This window comes from Cucurbita moschata, unplaced genomic scaffold (genome assembly GCF_002738365.1).
Source record: "Cucurbita moschata cultivar Rifu unplaced genomic scaffold, Cmos_1.0 Cmo_Scf00021, whole genome shotgun sequence".
In the NCBI taxonomy this organism is placed as follows: domain Eukaryota; kingdom Viridiplantae; phylum Streptophyta; class Magnoliopsida; order Cucurbitales; family Cucurbitaceae; genus Cucurbita; species Cucurbita moschata.
In genome coordinates, this window is record NW_019268537.1 from 1,008,652 (window position 1) to 1,034,984 (window position 26,333).

A 26,333-nucleotide genomic window follows, 5' to 3' on the forward strand; every position below is an offset into this window, starting at 1 on the left:
TCCTATTTATATTTTAGAATTTTAATTTTAATTTTAATTTTAATTTTAATTCCAGTTAAAGTAAATGTCTCACGTTTCAAAAACTTTTATGTTCCAAACCTACCAAATACGTTATATTTTAAACTTGTAAAATCATATTTAATTCAACCTTTTTATTGGTATAAATTTATTTAACTGATACAATAATTATAGTCTAAAATTAGACGTAAACGGATTAATTATTGAATGAAATAAACCAAAATAATATTTAAGTCATAAAATATAAAAATCGCTCCCGCGGTGCGAAATTGTTGAAGCCCCACGTATATAACTGTAATTGTAAAATTGGTTGGGAAACGAGGGAATCATCTTTCATAAGAATTGGCGCGGGAAGATCAAGGAGAAAAGCAGAAAGAAAATGTCGTGTTCAAGGGCGTCGGATTAGGGTTGCCTTCTACGAATGCCAATTCCAGTTGCAATTTTCCTTCTAATAAGAATCTTCCTTCAAACCGTGAATTTCAACCAATTTCACTTCGTTGTCGTGTATTGCTTTCTGAAAATGGCGACGATTCTAAGTTCGATGCCGATTGCACTTTTACATCAACTAGAGGAATAGAGAAGCTGGTGCCGATGGCTCTGGAACTTCTGCTAGAAGTCGTCGATTGCTTAAGCTTCGCGAAGAGAAGCGCAAACAGGAACATGATCGTCTCCACAGTTATCTTGCCGTCTTTTCTGTATGATTGTGTGTTGCGTTGTCTTCACTCTGTTTGTTTGCTAATGAAATCGCCGGGAAAACGGCTGATTGTTTGAAGATGCCTGCAAAAACGAGGCGGAATTTCGCGCTGTTCCTAGCGATAGCATCGGCAATCAGAGGCAATGAGGAACAAGGTATATCGGTCTAGCATATATTCATCTTCTTCATTTGATTTTTTTATTATCGATTTGTTGTAATTATACTTGCTCATTCACTACGTCATTTCTTGTTTGCACTTGTCTTATTGTGTCAGTTTTTAGAACGTATTGTTCAGATTTTTTTTCACTTCGGTTTGAGAGACGAGAAACCTTAACAAAATGCTTGAAACTAGATTGTAGCATATTCGCAATTTAGGATTTAGTGTTTCCTTGATATATTCTTAATTCGTCGGTATGACGTCTGAGAAGATAAGATTCGCCTTATTATTTTCTCTCATTAACAAGCATCGAGTAGGATTGTCGTTATGTATCTTGTTGATATAGTTGATTATGGTGCATACTGTCGTGCATGGATGTGTCATATCATGGAAACTTGAAAAGTGCTAGGTAGCATTCTCAACTCAAGAAGGAGCAATTTCTGGATGATTGACGGAACTATTTTATTAGTTGTCGTTTCATAAGCCGCTCATTTCACTTCTATTTAAGTATTGTCTCTTCAAAACATTTTGCTGAAGATCTCATATGACTAGTAATTCGTACAGAACTATCTTGTAAATAAACTTATTTCACATCTATTGTCAAGCCCAAGCCGTTAACTTCTTATTAGAGTATTAAAACCTGTTAAGTCTCATGCAGTGAACATTGATTGCGTTCCCGTAGAACTGATGAGCGGAATAAGCTTCTTTCTGTGAGGCATTAACCAGAAGAGTAAAAACTTCTAAAACTTTTCATGCAATTCCTGTTAAATAATGGTGTTTCCTTTTCTTTGTACATAATTACATCCTCCAATTTGATTGAGGCAGGTTGAAGAGAGTTCGGAGGAAGGTTAGAGATTTCCAAAAAACAGGTTTCATCCATGTTAGAGAGTAATCTATTTAACAAATAGCCCCTTGTTTACTGTCCTTTTTTGTCCCCACTGGTATAACCTTATTTCTGGTGCCAACGTCAAAGCTTAAGCCTCCATCATAAAAGAAAAGATTTTATCCCCATTTCCAATTCCATTTTTCCAGCCATCGACCACTACTCTTTAAATTGATTTCATTCTTCTCAACTTCTCAGGTTTCAAATTTGTTTTGAAGCAAACGTTTAAGGCCCAAAAGGTTTCGGGTCCTGGGTTCTATTAGTCCAGCAAGTTCTCTTTTAAAGCAGCTGTATCTCAAGTAAATACGTTTTTCTTATGGCTTCCACACATGATAGAATTTAGTTCCAACTTTGGGTTTCCCAAATGTGCAAGTCATCAATTTTTTGATTGTATTCTTTTACATTCTTTTGATACGTTGAAGAATGATCGCATATTGTTACTGCTTTACGGGCAATACCATGGTTATAGATGCTTTTCTTGTCTTCTGAGCTAATTTGGGGATGGGAATATGCATTCTGGTTGTTTATTTATATGCTCATGAGTGTACTAGTTAACTAGATGACGTATATTGATGGAGGTTGGTCATAATTTAAATGTTAAAACATGATAAATTTCTATGTCAATGACTATATAATCACTTAAAACCTCATACATTAAGTTTTTTTTTTTTTCCTTTTTTTTTGGGGTAAATTTGGTAGTAGTCCAGTGCAGAACTGCACTATCCCAGGACACAGTAATATTGGAGTTCTGCTATACATTTGTTGACATCTTTGAGCATCCTGGTCCTCGTTTCTTGATTAGCTGATTTTTAAATTTAACCATTGTTTTTTATGCACTTACATTTCATGCCTGTTCGCTGCATGTCTTGGAAATTGTTCAGTCATCCTAATGAAACATGAGGAAGAGTAAACCCCGTAGTCACATATTACTAAGCTGCTAATTAAGAGAAAATTGTTCATATTATCATCAATGTGGTGACAAATTGTTCATTAACTTTTTCAGACGTTTGAACATTACCATTTTAAGTTACTGACCATCCTTTTGCCTCTGTTTTTCCGTACAGCTTCAATCCTCTTGGTTCCTACATATGTTTGAGCTGATTGGATCACCATCCGATTGAGATGTTGATCTTATTGGCAGAGTATGTTAGTTCTTATTGCCTTAGAATGATTTTCCCTGTCAATTATTATTTTCCTTGAGCTGCTTAAACTTTATAATGATCATCTTCTATTTTCCCCCATTCTCTTGCATCCATGAAGGACTTTTAACTTGTAGCCTATATTACTTACATTACAAGTAAACATGTAGGTTATCCAGTCCTGGTATGTCATTGGTCGATTGGAGGACTTTTAACTCTTCAAATTTGTAGGTTCTTCATACATCTTTGAACCTAATTAATTTATACTTCGTTAGAGTGCCTTACCTTAATTATTTGAAGTCAATAACATGTTTTTTTTTTCACCTCTTACGCAAATACAAATTAATTCTTCAGTTATTTTCTTTACTTGTGTATTGATATTTTGTCTTGTGGGGATAATATTTACATGATGAACGTACTGCATAACTACTAAATTATCTTGTTAGCTTTATATGGTTGAAAGTAGGCACCCTAGTTTGGAGGTACTCTGGATCACAGGCTCAGACTATTGTAAAACTGAACTTTGGTCAATGTTAAAAACGCTTACTTTTATTTTGGGCAAAGGAAAAACACGTTCAATTGCAAATTGATTTGGTTTATTCGAAGGCTGTTTAAATATCCTACAAACGTTATATTCTCTACATTTTTTTGGCTGATTCCCAAAAGATAGGGACGGCAAAACCAACCCGGTTAGGTGGTCAGTCTCTAACACCTTTTCTTAATGACTTAATGGGACCAAATCTATGGCTGCTGCGTGAATTGCAAAATTTTTGGATTAAATTTTTTTCATTGAATTGTTACTCAAACTAAAACAACAAATAATTGCAGCTGGCGAATTCAGCCATGGAGTGCAATTCCTCTCTATAATGCAGATAAAGGGTTTGAAGTGATGCCGCCATCATTTCATGATATCAGTGATGTAGAGTTTCAGGATAACTGGGGCCGGGTTTGGTAAGACTTCTTGAAATTAACTGTGTTCCATTATTCGACGTTAATTTGTATGCTTCTCTGCATGGAATTCAAACAAGTTGTGATAATTTATGGCAGGGTTGACCTAGGTACGTCTGATTATTTCGCCATTGATGTACTATTGAACTGCTGGACTGTTCTGAGCTCATAGTAGGTACTCATCCTATCTAATTGAGGAACTTGTTATTTTTTACTTTGACACGCAGATATTTAGCCATCCAGTAAGTCATCTTTGGAGGACGTCGTATGAGCGATTGGGAAGAAGGGATGGCAAGCCCCGAGAATGGTACAAGTATTTCAAAATCTTTCTTCTTTAGAATCTTGGTGTATTTAATGCCTCCTCTATATCCTAAATCTTCATCTTTATTTAAACTTCCGCCAGAATAGTAGGAAGTTTTTAGGCTTAGATCAGGTAGTTTGAGAATTTTGCATTCAGAAAATAAAAAAATGGCCCACACGCTCTTCTCCTTTAGGAAAGGTAATACCAATTAGACGTGAGAATCTTGGAGGGAGGATTGAACCAAAAAAAGTAGCCCTGCAAGTAATGCCTTAGCTAAGTTAAGTTGTGAAACTCTTCGTTCTTATGCCCACCTCAATTTGTTAGGGAAAAAAATGTCCCACAGCCATAGTTAAAATATATATCATCCATAGGGAGGTTAAAGGTTTAAATTCTCATCCATATGTTTCAATAAATTAAAATGTCTTACCGGAAAAGAAAAAGAACCCAAGGTAAAAGGTAATTGGCCATCCTCTGTTGGATCAAGGATTTCTATGGTGTAAAATTGGGACTTTCATTCTAAAACAAAAAACAACAATTATAGGTCCTCATGGTCATGAGAATCCTTGAACAGAACGGCCCGTGAATTTTATTGCTAGTTTTTTAGTATAATAAATGGGATAAAAGAGGATTTAAACATATGCATCATGCTTATCACTCCATTATATCATTCTTATGGCCCCAGCCCCAAAAAAGTTGTTTCAGTACAGGTCAGGGTATCAAAAAGCAAAACATATTATAAGTAGATTTAATTATTATATTAATTTAGTCCTAAACTTTCAGAGAAAATATGTTATAGGTTTCTGGACTTGTAATAATAGAACTTATTTAAGTTTGGACAAGCAAGCAAGCAGCAGAAATAAGTTTAAAATATAATGAATTGGATGTGTGTGATATTACAAGAAAGAACCAAAGACAACGAGTAGTTTTGATAATATTCAGAAACAAAGTGGTAATAATGGTGTACAACATTTAGGGGAAAAGGGAGGGTGGTAGGAGGGTTAGCCATAAGAAAGAAAGGGTCGGTCAGGTCAGGTCAGGGTGGTAATGGCAACTCACTCAATTCCCTGCTGCTACACAGTTAGTTAGCCCTTCTTTTTTGTGTGTATGTTTCGAGGTATGTGCAGAATTAGTCAGTCTCGCGTCGTCAATATACTGCCTCTACTTTCCTTTTTACTTAGTACTATACTTTCAATCCCCACAATCATTGAAACTCCTGCAGTGCAAGATTCAACTCCTGTGCTGACTTTGCTACCGATCCCCTTTTTCTGCGCCCAAATAACACATAATTACTGCTTCTCCTCGAATTACTTGGAAACTCTGCTTACCTAAACTAAGATAGTTCATATAATTAGAGTACCTTATAAGAGCTGGCAGGCAGCGCTTGACTTTTTCAAGCTCGATGAAGCAGATATTACACCGCTCCAACCTACCAATAAAACGCTCAATTTAATTCAAAAATAAAGTGTAAGAGCAATCTGGGGATGATGATGATGAAAAGCTTATTAGTGAACACACACACCTTTGCTCCGCCTCAATGTTCACGCCAACAGATGATGTTGCCGATAACGTTGAATAGATCACTGACCCAAATGTCCTCACCAGCTTCACTAGCATTTCCATAGAAATGTCTAAAAACCTATTGTTCCACAGATGAAACAGAATAGTTACATCCTGTTTTTGTTTTCTCACACTTTCTTTAAGGCTCTTTTCACATTTCTTAAGAAATATTTGAATCTTTTTAGGAAGTAAGATTACAAAAAACAAAAGAAAGCCTATAGATAGAAGTAGTTTATAAGCTTAATTTCAAAAGATATCAAAACGGAACCCCTAGGTAGATGTCAAGAGTTTAACTTCAAAATAAGTTTTCCAAAATAACACAAACCATAAAGTTTTTTTTATTTATCAAAACATGGAAATTAGCCGACGACCTCTTGTGTGTGTGTGTGTGTGTGTGTGAGAGAGAGAGAGAGAGAGAGAGAGACCTGTCCAAGTCACTTTCAAGGAGGCCAGAAAGAAGTGGGAGAATACAACTGCAGATATCCAGAGTGACAACTTCAATTCTATTTGTCAAAATACTAATTACATCGGCGGCAACCTGCATCCACGGGAACCCATGTTTAAAATAATGATTATTATAATTATAATAAAAATAAAAATTATAGTTACCGCATGATCGGCCATTTTTTCCATTGCAGAAACCGCCCCTTTGATGTCATGCCTTTCCCAATATCTATACACGGCCTAGAAAAGAAGAATCAAATGCATTATTTTTAAAAAAATCGAACAATAACAGATAGCAACTGAAGCGATCATAATTACCACCCAACGCGCAAGTGCCTCAATGAGCCATAATCCCTTTTACGCTTTAAACAAGACTCTACCCTAATGTCAACTCATGTAGTTCTCTAAATGAAAAGGTTATTTTTAGAAAAAACTCTATCTATTTATGTTCCATAAAAAATGCTAATAAAAGATTAACAAAAGAATATCATATTTTATAATATTCTCTAGCTTAAATTATAATAAGCTTGCTTAATAGGTGTCTCAACTCAAATTCACATTTGTTTAAAGAAATAATCTACCTATAAAATAAATATAAATTTGAATTTTATATCTAATAAAACACTAAACGAATTTCTAGTAGATCTGTGGATTTTAAAAAATTCAAAAGTTTTAAAGACCAAGTTTGAAATTTGAAAATTAAAAAACAGTTTAACTTATTATGTACCATGATAAATGTATAAAATAAGAATTAAATCTTTTTTGCAAATGTACGCACGCAGCAGTTAAGAGTAGAAAGTTCTCATTACTTGTAATTTTGCTGACCGAGATTGCATCGAGTTGACAAACTGATCATGTTGTTGTAGAACATTTTCTATGGTATGCTCATCGCTTGCAGGTGCTACTGTTTCTTTCTCGGGAGATCGATGATAATCTCTCTGTCAAAACATCAGATTAAGGAAGAGAACAAAAGTGCAAGCAGATTGAATATACGAATTATGAACAACAAAAAGGGTAAGCATTCAAATGAGTTCATACCCCGTTATTTAATGGAAGATTTTCCAGTGCAGCTGCTCTTCCAGCGGAGGCATTGTATGTCAACCGGCTAAAATTAGATCTCTCTCTTTTCTCCCAATCTACATGAGAACGTATTCTCCCTACATATATTACCAAAATAAAAATTGTTAAGGCACTATTTGTAGTCAAGGAAGAAAAAAAAAACAAACAAGATCTAAGTATGACAATACCTCCTTTTGTCGCTTCGGGAAAAGATGTGTCCCGGCTTAGTTTACGCCCTCGAGATTCATCTAGAACAAAGAGAAGTAACACAGAAGCATGAGAGCAGAGTAATAAAAAGAAAAAAACTGCATATAAATAACGTAAAGATGCAAGGAATCTTCTGTGGAGCAGATAGTCATTGAATTGAACCAATACCATGCAAGGAATTCCTATTATCTGCAATGGTGCCCATATCATTGGCCTTCAAACCTCTGGATTCAGAAAGGACGGAGATAATTGGGTTATCCACTTCGTCTCTACCATTTGGAAACCTCCTATTATCAGTAGTTTTCGATAGCAATGGTACTCGAACTGCTCTTCCAGCACCATCAAATTCCTTTCTAGAATCATCCTGCTCATTCCTTGAATTTGTCCTGGGTAGTGGTGTTGTTCTTCCAGAAACATCAAATTCTTTTCTAGAATCATCCTGCTCGTGCCTTGAATTTGTCCTGGGTACTGCCACTGCTCTTCCAGCAACATCAAAATCCTTTCTAGAATCGTCGTGCTCGTGCCTTGAACTTGTCCTGGGTACAATTACAGGTATCACGTCTGATTTATTGAAGATTGGGTTGTTGAATGCTGAAGTAACCTTCACAGAGTTTCTCTTTGGTACCACTGCACTAGGTACTGTTACTGAGCTAACCGAATTAGTCTTTGGGCCAGCATTTGAATTGATCCTCTGAGGAGTACTTGGTCCATTTCCTGTGGCTTCAATCAGTAAGGTAAACAAAATCATGGATGTTTACTCCAAGTTTTAGTAAATCGAAAGGTTGTGCAATAAAAAACAAGAAGAATCCAATACGAAGAAGTGAAATCCAATAAATGAAAATAAAGTCAAGAAAATTGCTTACATGACAAAGATTTTGGATCCTTGACAACGTCTAAATTTTGTGAAACTGACAACCTTCCCGATGTTTTGGTTTCCTTCAGTTGTGGTTCAGAAGTTTGTGATACTGACAATCCACCAAAACCAGCCTTGGCATTGCTTTCATTTTGCAGTGGTAGATTACTGCTGGATTTAGGCTCTAATCGACCATTTAGTCTGTTAACATTATTAATTGCATAGGGTTCTGTGCGCTGTGCAAGAGGCAAGGAAGTAATTACATTGGGATTTTGTTTTTCATGAACAATAAATTGAGTAAAAGAATCGTGAAAAACTGGAACAATTAGGTGGGCAATCTCTATACATAGAGTAAATGAATAATGCATTGTACCGTAATGTCTACAACCCACACTCCAACACAGCTCTGATTGTATGAACACCCAAGAAGTTTCCCCTCATGAACAGTAAGATCGGACAGCCTGGACCAACCGACTTCCACACCGTCATGACATCTTATTGGTTCCCATGAGAAAACCTACGAAGTAGCACCATCGTATAAATAAATTTTAAAAAAATGAAAAGGTTGCAGTTCTAGAGAGATGAACAGCCATTTGAACACAAAATATTACCTTCAAATTTTCATGCAATCCGCAAAGCAGTGTCCTCCCATCAGGATTAAAAGTTAAACAACGGACACCAGTGGTCTGAAACAGACACAAGAATAAGAGATCTCCTAAAAGAAATTATAAGACAGTCCCCTAACAAAATATTCACTCTTTAGGCATTTTTATTCAAAAGCCAGGACAAGAAAATTGCATTTAGAAAGATACCTCAGGTCCAGCTGAACCAATCAACTCAAAGGTTTCTAGGTCCCAAAATTTAACCGCTTTATCTGCTGAACCTGATCAACAAAAAGAAATTACAAGCAGATATAGTATTTCACATATGCAAAATCCACGATTTAAATTTCAGGCCTCAAGCAAAAAAATTCTGAAATACACATAATTCGATAACAGTTCCACATAATTCTTTTTTGCTTACATAGTAGGAGAGGGACTAGGATAAAAGTGTATAACAAACCTGTTGCCAGCAAAAATTCATGAGGGTGAAAGTCTATACACTGAATCGGACCCTCGTGGGATTTGAAATCATGCAACAACTTTCCAGCCGTTAAATCCCAGAGCTGTTAAATTAAAATACATTAAAGACATACTAGAAGGCTCCTTTTGAATTGGAAATGAAAATTACATGAAAACACAACAGCAAATTCAGCATGAGAATAAAGTATCCCATTTTCTAGAAACAACATAATAAACATATAATCGTTAATACAAATTATATAATAAAGAAAATGACCTACATCAAAATTGTTTGCAAGTCTACAACTGAAATTCTACCTTCATTGCCAAAAACATTAGAATTATCAAATTTGTATTCAACTGATCTGTTGCACTCACCCACCAAAAAGGAAAAAAGTAAAGAACCCCACAGTAGAGTTAATTGGCTCAAATCCACATAGACCAATGCCTTTCATTTCATTAAAAGAAAACCATTGAATAAATCTGATGGAAGAACCCACAACACAAAAAGCTCACAGTGGTTTAAACCAAACAAACCATGAAAAATTGCAATCATCAAACCAACTATCAATATTTTCATTCTTCTCCATCAAACACCATACAGAAGGCCAATACATTTCCATACAAAAGCTCCTCCATGGTTAGGCTGTAAGGTGAAAAGTGAAGTCCAAACCCAATTAAGCTAAAACATTGAATGGTTAAATATACCTAGAAGAGTAAATATCTAGGCATATCAATGTCGTGATCTATAACCATTTAAGCACATGAATATCACCTGCTAGTAAAATAAAGGAGAAAAAGAGCTAAAGAGAATAAAAGTTAGAGAATGGTAGGTATGTGAAAAAAAAAAAGAACTAGAAAGAAGTATTTGAGTATTAAAGAGTATCCTTGGTGAGCACACCTAAGCAAATGATGCAACGCTAGTGAAAGTCAGCTCACTTGGCACCCGACAATACATCAAAGTTGTTTGTGCCCAATGCTTAGACACTTCTAGGAAGACAAATTGAGGAAAAACGTTCAAAGAAACAAATTATATAAGCAATAGTAGTAGAAATGGGGACAAGAAATCCTGATTTCAAACTATAACCAAGGGTAATAGAGATAAAGGAAAGCTCTCTGGGACATTAAAATGAAGGAAAAGTATTCCAGAATCCTTTGTTAGTAAGAACCATAAAGAAGACAAAATAGTTAACAAGGTTAATACTTTTTCTGGTTAGAAAAATGAGACTAATAAGCTATACTTGCTCCATAGGTTTTATTGGGAAATAACTTGTCATTCTCCTCTTAAAAGAAAGTAATAATTCATGAACCTAAACTACAAGAAAAACAATGTCTAACCTTCACTGTGTTGTCTTCTCCACCAGATACAACCCAACGGCCATCGGGAGTAAATCTGATTGCATTGACTCCTCGAGTGTGTCCTTTGTATGTGTGGATACACCCTTTCTTTCTGATATCCCATATCTTAAGATTCGTATCCGAGGACCCAGAAGCAAAGAATTCCCCAAAGGGATGAAAATCCACAGAAATGCAATTCGATCTATGCCCCGTAAGTGTTCGAACAACTAGGAAATATCACAAGAGAAATCCATAAAAGGGAAAATATAAGTAAACTTCACAGTACAATTATCCATGGAAATCATTAATATCAAATTGGACACTGTCGAAGAAGAAGGAAATATGTTGAGGTGATAGAAAACATACTTTTAGCCTCCTCCAAATCCCAAAGCTTGATGGTGCCACTAGCTGCCCCTGCAGCTACCAACACTTCTGATGAGTCAAAGCTTACGGAATCTATTCCGCTTGTATGGCCAGTCAAACTCTGGATGTGAAAGTACAACTAAGTAAAGTGCAAAGAAACATGATACTTACAAACACAGCTATTTAGCTTTTTAGCTGAAACAATTCTGCATTAATATTTTTGAAATTTAAAATAGCATAATCTATATCTATTGATTCCTATTTACCATAATGCACATGGTTTTTTTTTTTTTTTTTCGGTAGATGAGGAGAGATTAACGTGAATAAAATAGATTGCATATTATTTTCATCACAAGATCTATTAGAAGTGCTATAATAAAACAAGATGCATGTGATTCAAGAAAAAGAATTCAGAAGTAGAAGTACAAGACAAATCTATCAAATAATTAGTTTCTCAATCTTTGTAAGGATATTTTTATACAACTTCTGTACTCTACTAACCAGGGCCAAGAGATAGGAAGCCATTAATAGTAGAAATTGAAACATACCAGTATGGCGTTGGGTTTACCAATAGCCCAGAGATTGACTTTGAAGTCTTCCCCTCCTGTGACAAGAACACGGGATGACTTCCTTCCAATCTTCAGGCAATTGACAGTGGAAGAATGTGCCACAAATTCTTCTGTTTGAATAATTGTTAAGAAAAACAAGAAGGAGCCTTCCTAAGCCTCCAACTGTAAGCCAGAGCTATTTCTAATTGACAAATTATATACTCAAATGCTTCGGAATAATCACATTCACACACTCAGAGATCCGATGGAGAGACGGAAATGAAAATCACAAATTGAAAACAACGAGGCAATACAAGCAGATCAAGTATAAGTAATAGTATTTCCGTTCGAACATTTAAACTCCCTAGTTGAACCCGAGACATTGAGGAAGGATACGTAGCTTGTACGCCCGTTTGGTAGTCATGGCATGTATAATCAGGAATTTAGACCAACAACAGCATCAGAACGCGAAGGAAACCTAGAAATCGGAATTGAGAGGCATTCCACTGTGCACATTCCCGAAGTATTTGAATCCGAGAATAGCGCAATAATTAGAGACACTGCTTCATCAACAATTTCCAAGAACTGACGATCTCCACTCACAACACCTTAGATCTCAAAAGCAAACTCCACCAATTCTTCCACCACCGCTCCCAGCCTAAAATATCGTCACTGTAAACATAAATTTCCAAAGGAAAAATAAAAGTTAATCAAGAAATCACCTGCAGCCAGATCAAATATAGGAAAAGAATTAAAAAAAAAAAAAACATACAAACAATCAAAGAAGCAAACCAGAAAAGAGCCTCATCAGTTTGCTTCAAGCAAGTCAAGAAAAAAAAAAAAATACAACACGCTACGCTTCCAACCGTTAGCTTCATCTTTCTCCACACTCACACACATTAACCACAACGGCAACAGAAAACAAAAATCCAAAACCAAATTTAAAAAACGCGAAGCTAGAGAGAGAATAGCACAGTACAGTATTTGAAACGAGAAATTCCAAGTTTAAGGCGTCGGTCAAAGTTCAGAGACGCCGGCGGAGGCGGCGGCAGCGGCGTCAATAATCACTTCGCTTTCTTCCACCTACAGCAGCACCGCCATAACCATATCCCGCCGAAGCAAAAGCTCTTACAGAGAGGGACAGAGAAGGACAGAAGGCCTAAACTCAATTTCAAAATAAAAAAATAAAAAAAAAACAAATGGATTTGATCAGAGAAGAGAGCTTTCACGTTTTGTGTTCCCTCTCCCTCCGCCAACTAATAAATAAATAATATTTACATCGTTTTTATTCAAATAAATAACAAAAGGAAAATTTTAAAATTATATATATTTTTTCTTAAATTATTTTTGTGGTTTTGGTCCGTGTGAAAGCGACGTGTCACGAACTATCCCGTGCGGGGATTCATGGGCCAGTCTAATGGGCCAAGTTGGATCAGATCGGCCCATTTGGGTTATTTATTATTTATTTTTGTTATCATTATTATTATTTGGAAATTAATGAATCTCAGCTGAATTTTGGTTGAAATTTTGCAAGTTTTGAACAATTTATTTATTTGTGGATCTTGTGCATTAATTACACTTGATTTTGTACTATACTTAATTTTAAAACTTAAAACCGACGTTTTATTGCTAAGTTTGGTGGTAAAAATATAATTTTTTTTTAAATTATTTTTTAATAAAGGAATTAAATTATTTTTGCTTTATTGATTTAAAAAATTGTGAAAAAGAAGGAGAAGCTATAGTTTACTAAACTTTCGATTTTTTAATTTGATAATTAGCATTTAAAATTAATTTTACTAATGATATTAAAAAGGCAATAAATAAATATATAAATATAAATAAATTGTCCTAATGATATTAAAAATGCAATAAACGAATAAATATAAATATAATGTCGGTGATTGAAACCTCTAATAATTATTAGTGGGAACGTTACAACCACTTTGCAAACTAATATTGAGGTTTTTATTTTTATTTTTGGTTATTATTTATTATACATTTTTAAAGAATCAATAGCACAAAAATACAAATAATTGAACCATGAATTGATGGGGTGAGGAAGGTGGGATAAGCTTCCAAAACACCACCATTCAATGAACTCAATCTATTTTCAGATTTTTATTTATCTTTTTTAATTTTCAATTTAATTCCCATATTTTTATTTTTATTTTTCAGAAAATAATCGAGGGATTTTGTTTAAACAAAATAAATCATCGACATTTGAAATAATTATACCAATCTTAATTAATTTATGTTTAAATTATTTAAAAATAATAATAAAATGCCAAACTATTAATGTAAATAGTTTCAAATATTATAATAAATGCTGTTTTTATCCAACATTAAAGGAGACATAAATAATGAGAGCCATACATATTATTTATTTATTTATTATTATTATTATTATTTATGCTTTGATTTCACACAAGGTATCCACAGAGATTTTGGCTTCCTATTATTTACTTTCCTTTATTTTGATGTTTATTTAAATAACAATAATAATAATAACAACAATAATAAAGTTTGCTTTATTATTACAACCCACATGATTATTTAAAAGACTAATTGTCTTTTTGTTTGAATTAAATAATTCAATAACATTCCCATAGTTCCTTATCCAACAACTTTATGTATGGACATAAACTAAATTCATGCAAATTATAACCATTGGATTTATTTATTTCAACGAAAATAAATCGAACATCATAATTTAAACATCTAGTACGATTTTTTTATTAGATTATAAAATAAAATATATCGATTTATTAGGAGAATGACTAAAATTACAGATAAAACAAAGAAAAGATTATAAAGATAAGTCAGATTGGTATAAATTATAATAAAAGTTTATTATTTGCTTTTTGACTTTTTTTTTTTTTCTAAAATTGATTTCTCTCATATTTCTCTCGTTCTCCACTTAATTAATTATTATTTATCTAACATATTTATTTATTTCTCCTTTATTAAGCATTTATTCTCTAAACTTTTTCTACGTCTCTAAAGTTATTCTCTTTTTAAAAAAAATTATATTTCTCTCTAAACTTTTATTGCTTTACCTTCACATCTATTTGACTTTTTTTTTTCCATAATATTTTCCTTTACATCTCTAACTTTTTAAAAAACTTGAAATAAAAATAGATATTAAATGCGTTCAAATTTATGTTTTCTAAACATAAAACCAAAAGCATAAATAGTTATTAAAAAAAAAAAGACCTTAATTTTTTTAATCTGTTTTAATGTTTAACAATAATGTAACATCATGTATTTTTTACAAAGTCACCATACTTTGTATAGAATTAGATAATTAAAAAAAAAAAAAAAACAAACAAACAAACAAATTCAGAAAGCACCTTTCATGAGTCCAAAACATGCTACAAAGTAGGTTCCAAAGCCCAAGTACATTTTTTCACAAAAATCATCTAAAATTCATAATAAGCCTAAAACATTCTATAAAGTAGCTTCCGATGCCATTTCCAGGCATGAAAACTCATCACCAAAACCATTCATTTAATAAGGAAAGTTAACCCAACCTGTGCCCTTCGCTTAGATAATCTTCTAGATCAAGACTTTAGGAGGTGGAAGCTCAAGGCCTTCAGTTGGGGAAATGAATTGAAATTGAAGCAAGCAAGCAAGCAAGCACGCAAGAACTTCACCAAACTCACTCACAACAGTTGGATGAAACTAATCCAACAATCTAAATGATTTCAAACACCCAACTCCATCTAACCCATGTCAGATGAAGTGGTTAAACATGGCAGCCAGTATACCTTCTCTTTAAACTTGCCAAAATCAACAAAACAAATCATAGTAATAACCAAAGAGGACAATGAACATATGCTCCTACTCCTATAGATTAATGCAATAATGACTTGACTTCATTGCTATATCCTCATGATTTAGTTGATTAATGAAGTTGAGTGTGGCTCGTGCTAAGTTTATCGGTCGCCCGAGGGGCCTAGAAGAAAACAAATATTCCTTTCAAGTGTTCGATGTTCGTCATTGTCTGAATTCAACAATGCAGGCATTCATATAGCATCGACTAAGCTCGATGTTATATTACATTATTCAGAAAGCACTTCTAGCCCATGCCTACCTTGTGCTTTTCCAGTTTCAGATTCAATTACTTGAAAAACGAAATATAAATGAGAATTTCAACAAGAAGTCATGTAATGAAGTGAGAGAGAGAGAGAGAGAGAGAGAGAGAGAGTTCACCAGTTCTGTCTGTGGTTCTTCATATTTACTCTGTCATCAGTTCCATGCTTATCTGTAGTCAGTTCTTTTAATAAAATGAATACTCAGATAGCATTTATAAATGCAGTCACAGACCAAATGCTACTCTTTAGAACTCAAAGACAGACATACAAACTACATAACAGAACCTGTTCAAGTAAGGTCGTGACCAAAGGCTGCACTAGAATTTAACCATTGATACTTCACGCAACAAAGATGAAATTTTTCATTGAATTTCACGAAAATTTATTAGATGATGTACCCTGCTTGCTCGTAGAGATTTAACGATCACTTTTCAAATGTGATGCATTCAAAGCATGCAAAAATATATAATGTTTTGCACAGATTTCACTAGGAAAATATACAATTGGAGCTTTCAATGAACAAACAATTAATTGATTCTTGCACCGTCTGAACAAACAATTAACAATTAATTGATTCTTGTACAGTCTCAACATGTAACAGCCCAAACCCAAGCCCACCGCAAACAGATATTGTCCTCTTTGGACTTTTCCTTCCGAGCTTCACGCGTCCATTCTTTGGGCTTTTTCTTCCGAGCTTCCCCTCAAGGTTTTAAAACGCGTCCACTAGGGAGAGGTTTCCGCACCCTCATAAGGAATGTTTAGTTCCCCTCTCCAACCGACGTGGGATCTCACACAACAAATAAACTTTTGAGCTAGGACATAGGTCATCATGAAGAACTTCAAACTAGCAACAAGCGAAAGGTTACAAACTTCAAAGGACAAATAACCTTCTATTTCATATTAGGTTTCCATCCCTCCATCTTCGCCCTTAACATATTTTTACTTCGGATCATCTTCATGAATAACAGGTGGTTAAACACATGGTTTTAGAAGAAGTTCAATGTATTGACCTCTAAATCTAGAACTTAGCAAGCTTCTTCAGAAACTCAAGAACAGTACAAGATTTGGTGTTCAATATATTGCCCTTAATTGAGGATGTAATGGACTATTTTAATATCCTACATCAAAGTAAATCAAGAATATGCTGTATGGATCTCATGTGGCTTTCAGACATGTAGACGATCTGAAGCCAAATCCACCAGATCCTCACCATATAGCAAAAGAAACCCACGTTGATTAGAACCAATTGAATTCTTACTATTAAATGTACGTATGATGTAAAGATGAGGCTATTCTTCCATACAATTCAATTGGCTTTGTGAGAAACTCTTCATAAAATCAGTACAATTTGGACCAACCCAACTTAGACATACCTAATCAACCAACCACCAAAACCAGAACACGCAAGAAGTGGCTATAACAATTATCAAAAGATCATATTAAGAAATAACCAAGTATGATCCATCAAATGGGTACTACATACCTCAAGTCCATACTCCTCAATAATCATCTCGAACCAGGCTTCATATTTTCTCCCAATAATTCTTCACCTCATCAGTAATTCTTTACAAATGGAGGATTATTTCGTACAAACATGATTAAAGAATGTTAGATATTTTGAACAAACAGAAATTTCTCACACAAAGCAAATATAAACTGTGGCAAGTCACAAGAAGCAAGCATTTATCTTCACAATGGAAGGCAAGCTCACGGGCATTGCTCGATACCAACCACCTCAAATCCCCATCCTCCCTCCCAGTATAAGATAAAACACAACAGCCATACAAGAGTAACCAATTTTGAATCCATTTGATTCGTGACTACATTTACTTCCTGTCTTGGTTCAATTATTTTACAGAGCCACATCGATAATCGAGAGATTTAATTAGCTCAAAAGAAGAACACTCGAGCAATTTTCTAGATTACAAAGTTAAAGAGTAAATGGTGTAGATGAACAATAGAAGAAGATCAAACCTTAAAAGGTTGGTAATAATACTGCACAAGGGAGCTTTGTATTAATATTGAGATCCAAAAAACAATAATTGCCTTGGCCTAGTGATTCATTAGAATAAAGAAGATTAGGAATAACAAGCCTGATTAAACGTATTCAAATTCTTCCTCCTTAAGATGAGCTACGAATTTGACCGGTGGACGGCCTTCGACTGGAACAACAAACTCCACCTTATACGGAAGATTAGCAGATACACGCTTCCCCTTCCAAACACGTACATAATCCTTCAGCACTCCTTCCATCCCCTCAAGATCCGCCTCCGGTAACTTAGCAACATGATACACCTTCAAAGGCACCTTAACCCTAACTCTGGCTCCAATTCTAGCGGCAGCCGCTTCATCCGTCTCATCCTCCGACAATGACGTCGTCGCCGCCGAAACAGCAGCAGCTGAAGACAAAGTACCGGAATCTGATTTGACAGTAACTTCGCTGAAGAATCTTCTCCCTCTTGTAATCGAGCAGTTGAAAGGATTAACAACAACTGACGATAGAGAACTCACGGACGGGGAATAGGACGATTTGAAATCAGTACTAGAGAATACCGTCATAGAACAGGCAGGACGAGCGGCCGTGGGCGCCGGCGTTGGTATCACGCCGATACTGTTCGCCATAGTGATCATCTCTGTGTCGCCGGTGGAGACTTTCGCGGAAGAAGGAAGGAGTTAATATATTATTGAGAATTTTAAAATTTAATATGAACAGAAATTTCCTCTTCCTTTCATTTTATTGTATTAATTTAATGGCACTGTCCGCACAGCCCTTACGATATTTTTCAATTCCTGAAGAGCCAATTTGATTTTGTTCCTATTTTTTCTTTTCTTTTTTCTTTTTATTTTTCAAGGAAAAAGAAAATAGAAATTATAATTTTTTATTTTATTTTTTCCTTCTTATCTGGAACAAGAGAATATAAACGCGCCACGTGTCCATCCTTATCTCGCGCTTATGTGAACGTGTGATTACCGCGCTGTCGTACTCCATTTCAACGTTACGACAAGTCGTCCGAAATTAGGATTTTCAATAAACCATTACCCTCACATTTTTGTGTATATCTAAATTCTAATCCAGTTATATCAAGCATTTTCTAAGAGCACTTTTTCTTTTTTTTTTTTAAATCAATAATAATAATAATATGTTTCTAAAAGATTTAATTGGCTATATTTAGGATATTTAAAACTAAAAATATAGCCATCTACAATTTCCCTTCCTTAAAAAAAATATATATATATTAAACCATTAAAAAAATATGAACTATAAATTTAATCCATGAATTATAAAAATTAATTTATATTTATTTAATCTTTAAATTAAATTAAAAGTTTGTAGACATAAAAATCACATTAACATCTAATCACCAATTAATTTTAAAATAAGTTTAGAAATTTTAATTTAGTAAATATATATGAGTCGTCATAATTCAGATCAATGGATGCTTAATGTCAATGATTCTATGATTCTGCCATTAATGTTATTAGGAACAGATTCAAGCTGAAGTGAAATATTCAAACTCTTGATCAAAGCCTTTCAAGTCCACATAATATTAATCAACCAGAAACCAGCTGAACAAATGATATTTAACCATACAGATCTACCAAGAAATATGTCAACTATATTTCAAACTAGTTCATCGACACGCTACTCGACATTTTAATCGCTAATAACTAATTAGGAACTCACTAGGATTGATATAGACATAACTAGAACATCGAAGGGGTAGGGCTGGAAAGTAGGAGAGAAGGGCAGACCAAAAAAGTTCACAATCACGTATATACAATATAAGTATCTCCAGAAAACTTGTGAAGAATGTAAATAGAACTAAATCGAGTGGATCGGGGAGCTGAGTGTGAAGCTTGTCACGCTTGTACAATGAACAGACATGATGGGGGTAAAAAATACACAACAGGGGAATTCAAGAGGGGATAGAACTGCAGGGAAAAGGCGACCCGACGTGTTTTCTGAACAAAAGATTTACAGAGACCTCAATTTGTTCGAAGGAAGAACAGAACTGTGAGATGGGAATGGGTAGGAAATAATGCACAAAGATTCTCTATTATGCTATAAAGGATTGAGCTGCATGTTACACAACCACATGACGAAAAACAACTCAGTTAACGGGAACTCTATGATCAGTCAGTGGCATATCAAAATATTTCAGATAAGAGGATTACTTGGTTATACGTGATGGCCGGGAAATCGACCAATAAGTCTGCATTGTTCTGGAAGCAAAGACGAAACGACTTGGCCAGTGAGGGGTAAAAGCTCACCATCAATGCCGCACCCACTGCGTGAATGCTTACCAGGTTTAATCTTCACCGATTTCACCTGTATTGTGAACAAACAATGTTTTAGCTCATGTCGCTTGCAACTTTACAATAACTTTCACCCTTTTACAGAATCCTAATTGCAGCCTGGAAATGCAAGGCTAAATGGGAATGTAGAGTAACATACCTTGACGTATTCAACGAATGGCAGTGAAAGATGTCGACCGATCTGAAGCAGCAAAAAAAATCGCAACAGCCTAAGTCGTCCACTCCCATGAACCAAAAGCAAGTCAAGAGTATTGTCATCATGCTCAGACCTTGGGGCCACTACTTGAGAACTCTGAACAGTTCTACAAGCATGGTTGCAAACTATGATTCCAAGAAATTTCCCCTTCTTAGTGATCCATTTATCTTCAACCACACGCACAGCTTGCTCTGTTGGACCTTCTTCTGCATCATTTGTTGGACCTGGCAATTCAATTGGATGTTCGACGACCCAATTAGACTCAGTATCCCACTTTGGTTCTGCATCCCAAATCGGACCCGGATCAGACAGTGTTGAAGATATATCCTCTCTGTCATTATTTGCACTGCCCCAAGAACATCTAGTGGTATCTTGTGTGGTTATCAAACCAGTCCATCCCTTGTCTGTTCTGGACTTTGACCTGGTTCTTGGCCAGTTGGGAGTAGCTGAAAAGGGTGGCTGTGGATGAATAACTTCAGGCTCTGCTGTTACATTGCTCCTTCCTGATGAAAGGCGCTTGGATTTAGGATCAAGACCACGCACATACTCGGATGGTTCAGTGCTAGCACGAGTGCTACTACAGGTTGTATCCAAGTCTCCACCAGACATTCGACTAGGAGTCATTATTGAATCAATGCTTGATAAACTAGAGGCCCTGGGGATGCCCTCTTTGATTGATCTCCTCATTATATCTGTGTATAAATCTGACATGTCTACGACTTCACGCTCAGCAGAGAATTTTCCATCATCCTCTAATGATGCAGGAAGGTATTCCACTTCAAAACTATACTTCGGTAAGCATAAGAATTTGAGGATTCCCGCAACAAAGTAACGTAGAGGACCAAATCGCTTCTGATACCTTTCAGAAAGTTCCAACACTGTAACAAATGGCCAAATTCACATCATTTTTTTGATGGAAACAAAATTCATTTCATCAATAAGACAAAGTAGTCAATGGAAGTTAGTTTCCTATAAGGAAAAGAAAAGTAACGTGACGTCTACAAAAGTTGGTGTAAGATATCCAAGTGAAGGCTGGCCAGCCTATTCAAAAGCCATCTGCAGCTTAACACTCACCACAAACTTATCTACCAATAGTAGAGAAATATTTCTGAAGCCTCAAGTAACAAATAATTCATTCAAACTTATCTACCGCTGGCTGCCAAAAATCACGAGGGAGAGGATTGCCCCAAGAAGAAGAACAAGGTATTTCCAACAATGATGACTTGATAGCAAAAAGAAAGTAGGCCTCATTATTTTGTTCTAATTTTTTTATTTTTCAAAATCAAGCTTACAAAGGTTACATCTAATCTATGTTGTTTTTTTGTTTAGTATTTCACCTTTCATTCTTACAAAATACTTTTGAAATCTTAATCAACTCAGAGAGAGAGGGTGGGAATGAATTTACACCACAGCTGTGAATTGACAAGAGAACAACGAATGATATCATGCAAAAGGCATAAGGGGAAAGAACAACCTCCATGAACACTAACAAAGAGAGGCCCTCATTCATCTCACCCTTGAGTGCATTCGACAATGGTTCAGAACAATAATCTTAAAGATAAAATGAACTCCTGTATCATTACTTACCATCACTGACAAATCCATAATATGAGACTGTCAACCCAAAATGGATAACACCTGATTTGATCCATTCAACAGCAAAAACATCGGTTGCAGTAAGACCACCCTATGAATTAAAAAAATACCACAGCATGAGTGAGAGAAATATAGCTAATAAAACTAATCTTGAAACAATCAAAATGAAGGTAGTAAGGAATGGTCAGAGCAATGTCTATATAATATTTACCAATGTGGAGTTTATTAAAAAAAAAAAAGTTAGGTAGTATGCAGACATGGTGTGATGAGCTGTGCTTCCACACAAGCATGAATGTACAAGCAGATATCTAGCAGTAACATTATTATGCAATTGACTTTTTGTTACGGGAATTACACATACGTTCATATAGGAGGTGAATAATATTACTTCCCACATAAGTATATTCTCATCTACGTTTTTTTCCTGGAACACTGAACACAAAAACCCCGATATTCACCTTTGCAAGAACAGACCTTAATTAGAAAAGTAAATACAACAAGGAAATATCAAGGAGTAAATCTTCCAAAAAGCATAGAAATCTTATAAACAACAAATCTAGACAAATACTGCATTGTAACCAGGTTCCTAGTCATGAAAGCTTTTTCATTTATCTCCAGGAATACAACAAAAAAGTGCAAGAAATCTTTTTGTTCATGGTATAACTTCTTTTTTACATAAAAGATTGTTCACAGTATTAACTTTATAAACGTCCTAAGTAGACCAGAAAAAAATTTTCACCTTCACAATAGCCATTGCAGCGGAAATTGGATCTCTAACTCCAAGAACAGTCCAAACTAACGAGTTATCAGAACCTGCAGGAATTATTCCAATTGGAATAGAAATTCCTTCCTTCTGGTTGTCTCTACTTAATAGACCATTCAAAACCTGCATAGCCACCAAGGTTGATGTGATTTATATTTCTTAGTATACCATTTAAGAAATAGGTTAAATTACAAATGTAGTCTCTGAATTTTGAGAAGATTTATCTCTATTTAGTCCTGAACTATAAATAATTACAAATTTATAGATCTACGGATACAAAATGGAAATTTTAGAATTCTATAAGGCATAAAATTCAAATTTATATCTGATAGCTCAATTAATTTTTTTTTTTTAAATTTGAGTTTTCAAGGACCATTGAAAGTTCAAAGACTTATTAGACACAAAATTGAAAGCTTAGGAACCTACTAGACACTTTTGAAAATACAAAATACATGAAACAAATAGACAAAAATCTCAAAGTGCATAACTAAACTTGTAATTTAACCTAATAAATACAAAAAATACAAAGCCAAAAACTATTTCTAGAACTATGACAACATGAGGGGAAAAATATATTTAGCATCATAAAATACAGCTGCAAGTTTTTTTTTTTTTTTTTTTCCCTTACTTTTTTTAAAACATAAAATAAAGCAATTGTTTTTTTTTTTTAAAAAAAAAATATATATATATAGCAACGAACTTTTTATGAGAGAAATGAAAGAGAGAAACACAAGATGCCTCACAAAAATCAAGGGCTGAAACAAAAGGGGACAACTCAAAACTACACAATTACACGAAAGAGCGCCAACAAATACCCATAGAGAAGTATTAGAAATAAAAATAGATGTGGCTAACCTCATTAATAACCCCATCACCTCCCACACAAATAATTCCTGAAAATTGAAGGGGTAGGTTCATTATTTAAAGAGGGAAAAGATAATCAGATATATACATAAACAAGAAATAACATCTGTTTATCATAATAGAGCACATCAAATAGAAATACCGTCAGGGCAACTGCTTATGTCAACACTAGATGCGAGCTTCCTAGCATGGCCTGCAGATGTCGTTTTAACCACCTCCAATCTGAACCCTGCAAGCTGTTAAGTTTTGCAAAATAAGTAAATAAATAATAAGCAGAAGATTGCCAATCTTTATAATCCATGGTAAAATTACCAAATCAATTCACCAGGGACAGAAAAGATCCAAATTTTCAACTTCAATCAAGAGTAGAAATGTCAACTTCCATCATGACTTTACACTAAATCAGTAAATCTTAATACAAAAGGTCATTAAAAGCCTTGTACGCTATGGTTATTTGTTGGATATTAGCTTAGGGGAAAATCTAGATGAATGGAAACAGAAAGATTGATATTCAACTTTAGTGCATGGATAAACCATACCTTAAATATTGGTTCAACAATCCCGTGAAAAACTTTAGTTGACCGACCCCGTCCAGAGCGTGGATTTAATATCACAAGCATCTTTGGTGGATTCTTGCATTTGAAAAGTAATTCAGGAGGTATATCAACCGGAATTAATTCTGAAGATGCCTGCCTCTTTGATGACAGTAAGGGGTGAGGTAAACAGTTTACATAGCAGTGCTGATCTGCAAAACCACCAACCCACTGAACTGCCTCTTCAACGCTGGAAGCCAAAAAGCGATAATCTATTAGCTTTCTCCTGGCCTTCACAAAACAAGAAAGACCACGTGGACCTTTCTGCAGTGGATATGAATGAATTGTAAAATGCCTGAGATCAACATTGTACGAGACCTGTCATAGTATCATCAATTCATCAATACGTCTAACAGAAAATCTTGGGCCTTGTGTTTTGGTGAGATGTAAAGAAAGCTTACTGAAATGACATCCTCCAGAAGTAGCATGTGAGAACCCCATATCAAGGCTGTGCTAGTAAGTTTAGCATCGAAACCTTCTTGATTGGCTACACCAGTGTCAACAGAAGTATTCTTGTCCGAATTCTTTCTCTTATCCAAAACTAGCTTACCCGAGAATACCGTATAGCCCAATAAATCCGACTTTTCATCTCCTCCACCTATGTCAATCCTGTGTTCGAAGCTCTTAGGCTTGTCGAGATCATCACAGGAGGTCATGGTGAACTTGGGGATAGAGGAATTAATCTCACTCCCTCGCCTGGATGAAGACTTGGCCTTGCTGCGCTTCTCAGGGAAGACGATAGGCGAGGAGTGTTGTCCGCCAGTTGCTATTTGCGAGCACAGCCCCAATCGCCTAATAGACTTCTGAGGCGTTGTCAGCCTCAAGGACGACGAAGAAATATCATTTTCATAACTATTGCTAGAGAGGCCCTCACTCTGCTGCATATCTACACAATTCCGACCGAATATATGAACTAACAAGCACCGCGAGAAACACGCACATCCAAGCCCCGCACTCAATGTCTTCTATACACCAAGGATGAGTACGAGAAGGAAGATGGAGGGAATAATTTTTCTTTTCAAACGAACAACAAATGAGCTGTATATGGCAATCCGACTCTCCTGAATTCCAACTGAACTAAAAATCCATTCATTCAAATAATGAAACCTTACAATTACCTATGCAATTACGCGAAGGATCGGATCAACCAACAAGCGCACGTAAATCAAAATTCTAGGGAATCCAAAATGGCCTTCAATTCAACAATCAAACAACGAAACAGAGAAAAATCGATCATTCAGACCGAATTTTGATGCAGGTGCCTGAAAAAACCTAGGGAGCTAATTCAGATCTTATGCTAGTCGAATGAGAAAAAACCGCGGACAAATTTCGATAAACAACCCTACCAATTCAGTCCATGCCCGCCGTAGATCCTCGCTCGCCAGATGGCTTTTCTGGCGGAGAAATGAAGAGGATGCCCACTCAAACCTAAAGCCTCTGTAATTCGGAGCTCGGCACCATGAAAAATTTTGCTTTAATGGCGAGGAACCTCACCTTGTGTTCCATTTTCTTTATTGTTTATTATTTTTGTTCCCCTTTTCCATTTTCCATTTTATAGTCAAGAAATCCCCTCGTGCTGAGTTTAGTGGAGTAGTTGGTGGATAAAATAGAAAAGAACAAATAATAAGATATATTATTTTTCCTTTTTTTCTTTTTCTTTTTCTTTTTCTTTTTCTTTCTTTTTTCTTCGTCATTTGACTCTCTTTCTTAATTTATCCCCACTTAAAAGCTTAAAAAAATAAATATATCCTACCACTTAAATATAAATTAGGTACGTGACTTTAATTATTAAACAAACAAAGATAGATGAATTAAAATAATTTTAGTATTTTAAATTCTAGTTTTGTATTTATTTCATTTTTTTTTATAGTTTGTATATTTTGACTAAAAAAACAAATAAATTATGTCTAGACTCTAATTCTTCCACTTTAAAAAATCTTTAAAATTAAAATATTTGTTAAAACACTTTTAATGTTGGAAAGACATGATCTTAAAAATTTATAAATTATTTAAATTAATTTCAGTACAGCTCCAATCATCATTAATCTTTGATTGTTTGTAAATTAAAATTTAAATACAAAATTCAAAATTTATACAATAAATTTGTAATTTAACTTTTTTGTATTAAAATTTATGTCTAATAAAATTGTAATTTTTTTAAAATTTTGTATTCAATAAATTTATTAAACTTAATAAAATTTCAAAATTCATAACTACAAATCTGTATTTTTAAAAGTTTAAAGATCAAATAAAATATAAAACGCCAAAAACTCATAATTAAATTTATACTCTTAAAAGTTGGTACACCAAATAAATACAATTTTAAAAGTTCATAACTTT

The 26,333-nt window shown here is 34.7% G+C and overlaps 3 protein-coding genes and 1 long non-coding RNA gene across 7 annotated transcripts; 1 reads left to right on the forward strand and 3 right to left on the reverse strand.

The window, feature by feature from the left end:
• Window positions 1-354: 354 nt before the first annotated feature.
• Window positions 355-4,907, forward strand: LOC111458533. Of its 2 annotated transcripts, none has more exons than XR_002713137.1 (5): window positions 355-867; window positions 3,062-3,118; window positions 3,720-3,842; window positions 3,939-3,949; window positions 4,067-4,907. It is a non-coding gene; the product is annotated as an uncharacterized LOC111458533 (long non-coding RNA). The 2 variants fall into 2 exon arrangements; XR_002713138.1 differs by lacking the exon at window positions 355-867 and adding an exon at window positions 2,814-2,894.
• A 90-nt stretch (window positions 4,908-4,997) lies between these two features.
• Window positions 4,998-12,836, reverse strand: LOC111458532 (katanin p80 WD40 repeat-containing subunit B1 homolog). The gene is made up of 19 exons (XM_023101273.1): window positions 12,550-12,836; window positions 11,967-12,242; window positions 11,571-11,701; window positions 11,026-11,143; window positions 10,660-10,886; window positions 9,323-9,425; window positions 9,073-9,143; window positions 8,872-8,946; window positions 8,634-8,777; window positions 8,271-8,496; window positions 7,576-8,127; window positions 7,389-7,448; window positions 7,180-7,298; window positions 6,951-7,079; window positions 6,307-6,381; window positions 6,123-6,235; window positions 5,660-5,776; window positions 5,498-5,566; window positions 4,998-5,405 (listed from the first exon to the last, which is right to left on the reverse strand). Exons 2-19 carry the CDS (start codon window positions 11,992-11,994, stop codon window positions 5,342-5,344), a joined length of 2,421 nt encoding a protein of 806 aa, XP_022957041.1. The 5' UTR covers window positions 11,995-12,242; window positions 12,550-12,836; the 3' UTR covers window positions 4,998-5,341.
• Window positions 12,837-17,622: 4,786 nt separating this feature from the next.
• On the reverse strand, window positions 17,623-18,409 carry LOC111458936 (ferredoxin-thioredoxin reductase, variable chain, chloroplastic-like). Its single transcript, XM_023101822.1, has one exon. It carries the CDS (start codon window positions 18,293-18,295, stop codon window positions 17,762-17,764), a length of 534 nt encoding a protein of 177 aa, XP_022957590.1. The 5' UTR covers window positions 18,296-18,409; the 3' UTR covers window positions 17,623-17,761.
• Window positions 18,410-19,161: 752 nt separating this feature from the next.
• Window positions 19,162-25,521, reverse strand: LOC111458547 (sphingoid long-chain bases kinase 1-like). Of its 3 annotated transcripts, none has more exons than XM_023101286.1 (9): window positions 25,340-25,521; window positions 24,395-25,255; window positions 23,940-24,311; window positions 23,543-23,636; window positions 23,392-23,429; window positions 22,513-22,659; window positions 21,765-21,864; window positions 20,121-21,055; window positions 19,162-19,994 (listed from the first exon to the last, which is right to left on the reverse strand). In XM_023101286.1, exons 2-9 carry the CDS (start codon window positions 24,875-24,877, stop codon window positions 19,845-19,847), a joined length of 2,319 nt encoding a protein of 772 aa, XP_022957054.1. In that variant the 5' UTR covers window positions 24,878-25,255; window positions 25,340-25,521; the 3' UTR covers window positions 19,162-19,844. The 3 variants fall into 3 exon arrangements, with proteins under 3 accessions (XP_022957054.1, XP_022957055.1, XP_022957053.1); XM_023101287.1 differs by having other exon boundaries at window positions 19,162-19,742; window positions 19,841-19,994; window positions 24,395-25,521; XM_023101285.1 differs by having other exon boundaries at window positions 24,395-25,521.
• Between the last annotated feature and the right edge of the window lie 812 nt (window positions 25,522-26,333).

What these genes read in the sequence shown, in the direction of transcription:
- LOC111458532 (XM_023101273.1), bottom strand. Translation starts at nt 11,994, where the DNA reads ATGACTACCAAACGGGCGTACAAGCTAC. An exon ending in TGTGGGTTGTAGACATTACG is followed by an intron (nt 8,497 to 8,633) that starts GTACAATGCATT and finishes CCTCTTGCACAG; the next exon opens with CGCACAGAACCCTATGCAAT. An exon ending in CTCGGTCAGCAAAATTACAA is followed by an intron (nt 6,382 to 6,950) that starts GTAATGAGAACT and finishes CTTCTTTTCTAG; the next exon opens with GCCGTGTATAGATATTGGGA.
- LOC111458936 (XM_023101822.1), bottom strand. Translation starts at nt 18,295, where the DNA reads ATGATCACTATGGCGAACAGTATCGGCGTGATACCAACGCCGGCGCCC.
- LOC111458547 (XM_023101286.1), bottom strand. Translation starts at nt 24,877, where the DNA reads ATGCAGCAGAGTGAGGGCCTCTCTAGCAATAGTTATGAAAATGATATT. An exon ending in GTGATGGGGTTATTAATGAG is followed by an intron (nt 22,660 to 23,391) that starts GTTAGCCACATC and finishes GTGGCTATGCAG; the next exon opens with GTTTTGAATGGTCTATTAAG. An exon ending in CATTCGTTGAATACGTCAAG is followed by an intron (nt 19,995 to 20,120) that starts GTATGTTACTCT and finishes TTCACAATACAG; the next exon opens with GTGAAATCGGTGAAGATTAA.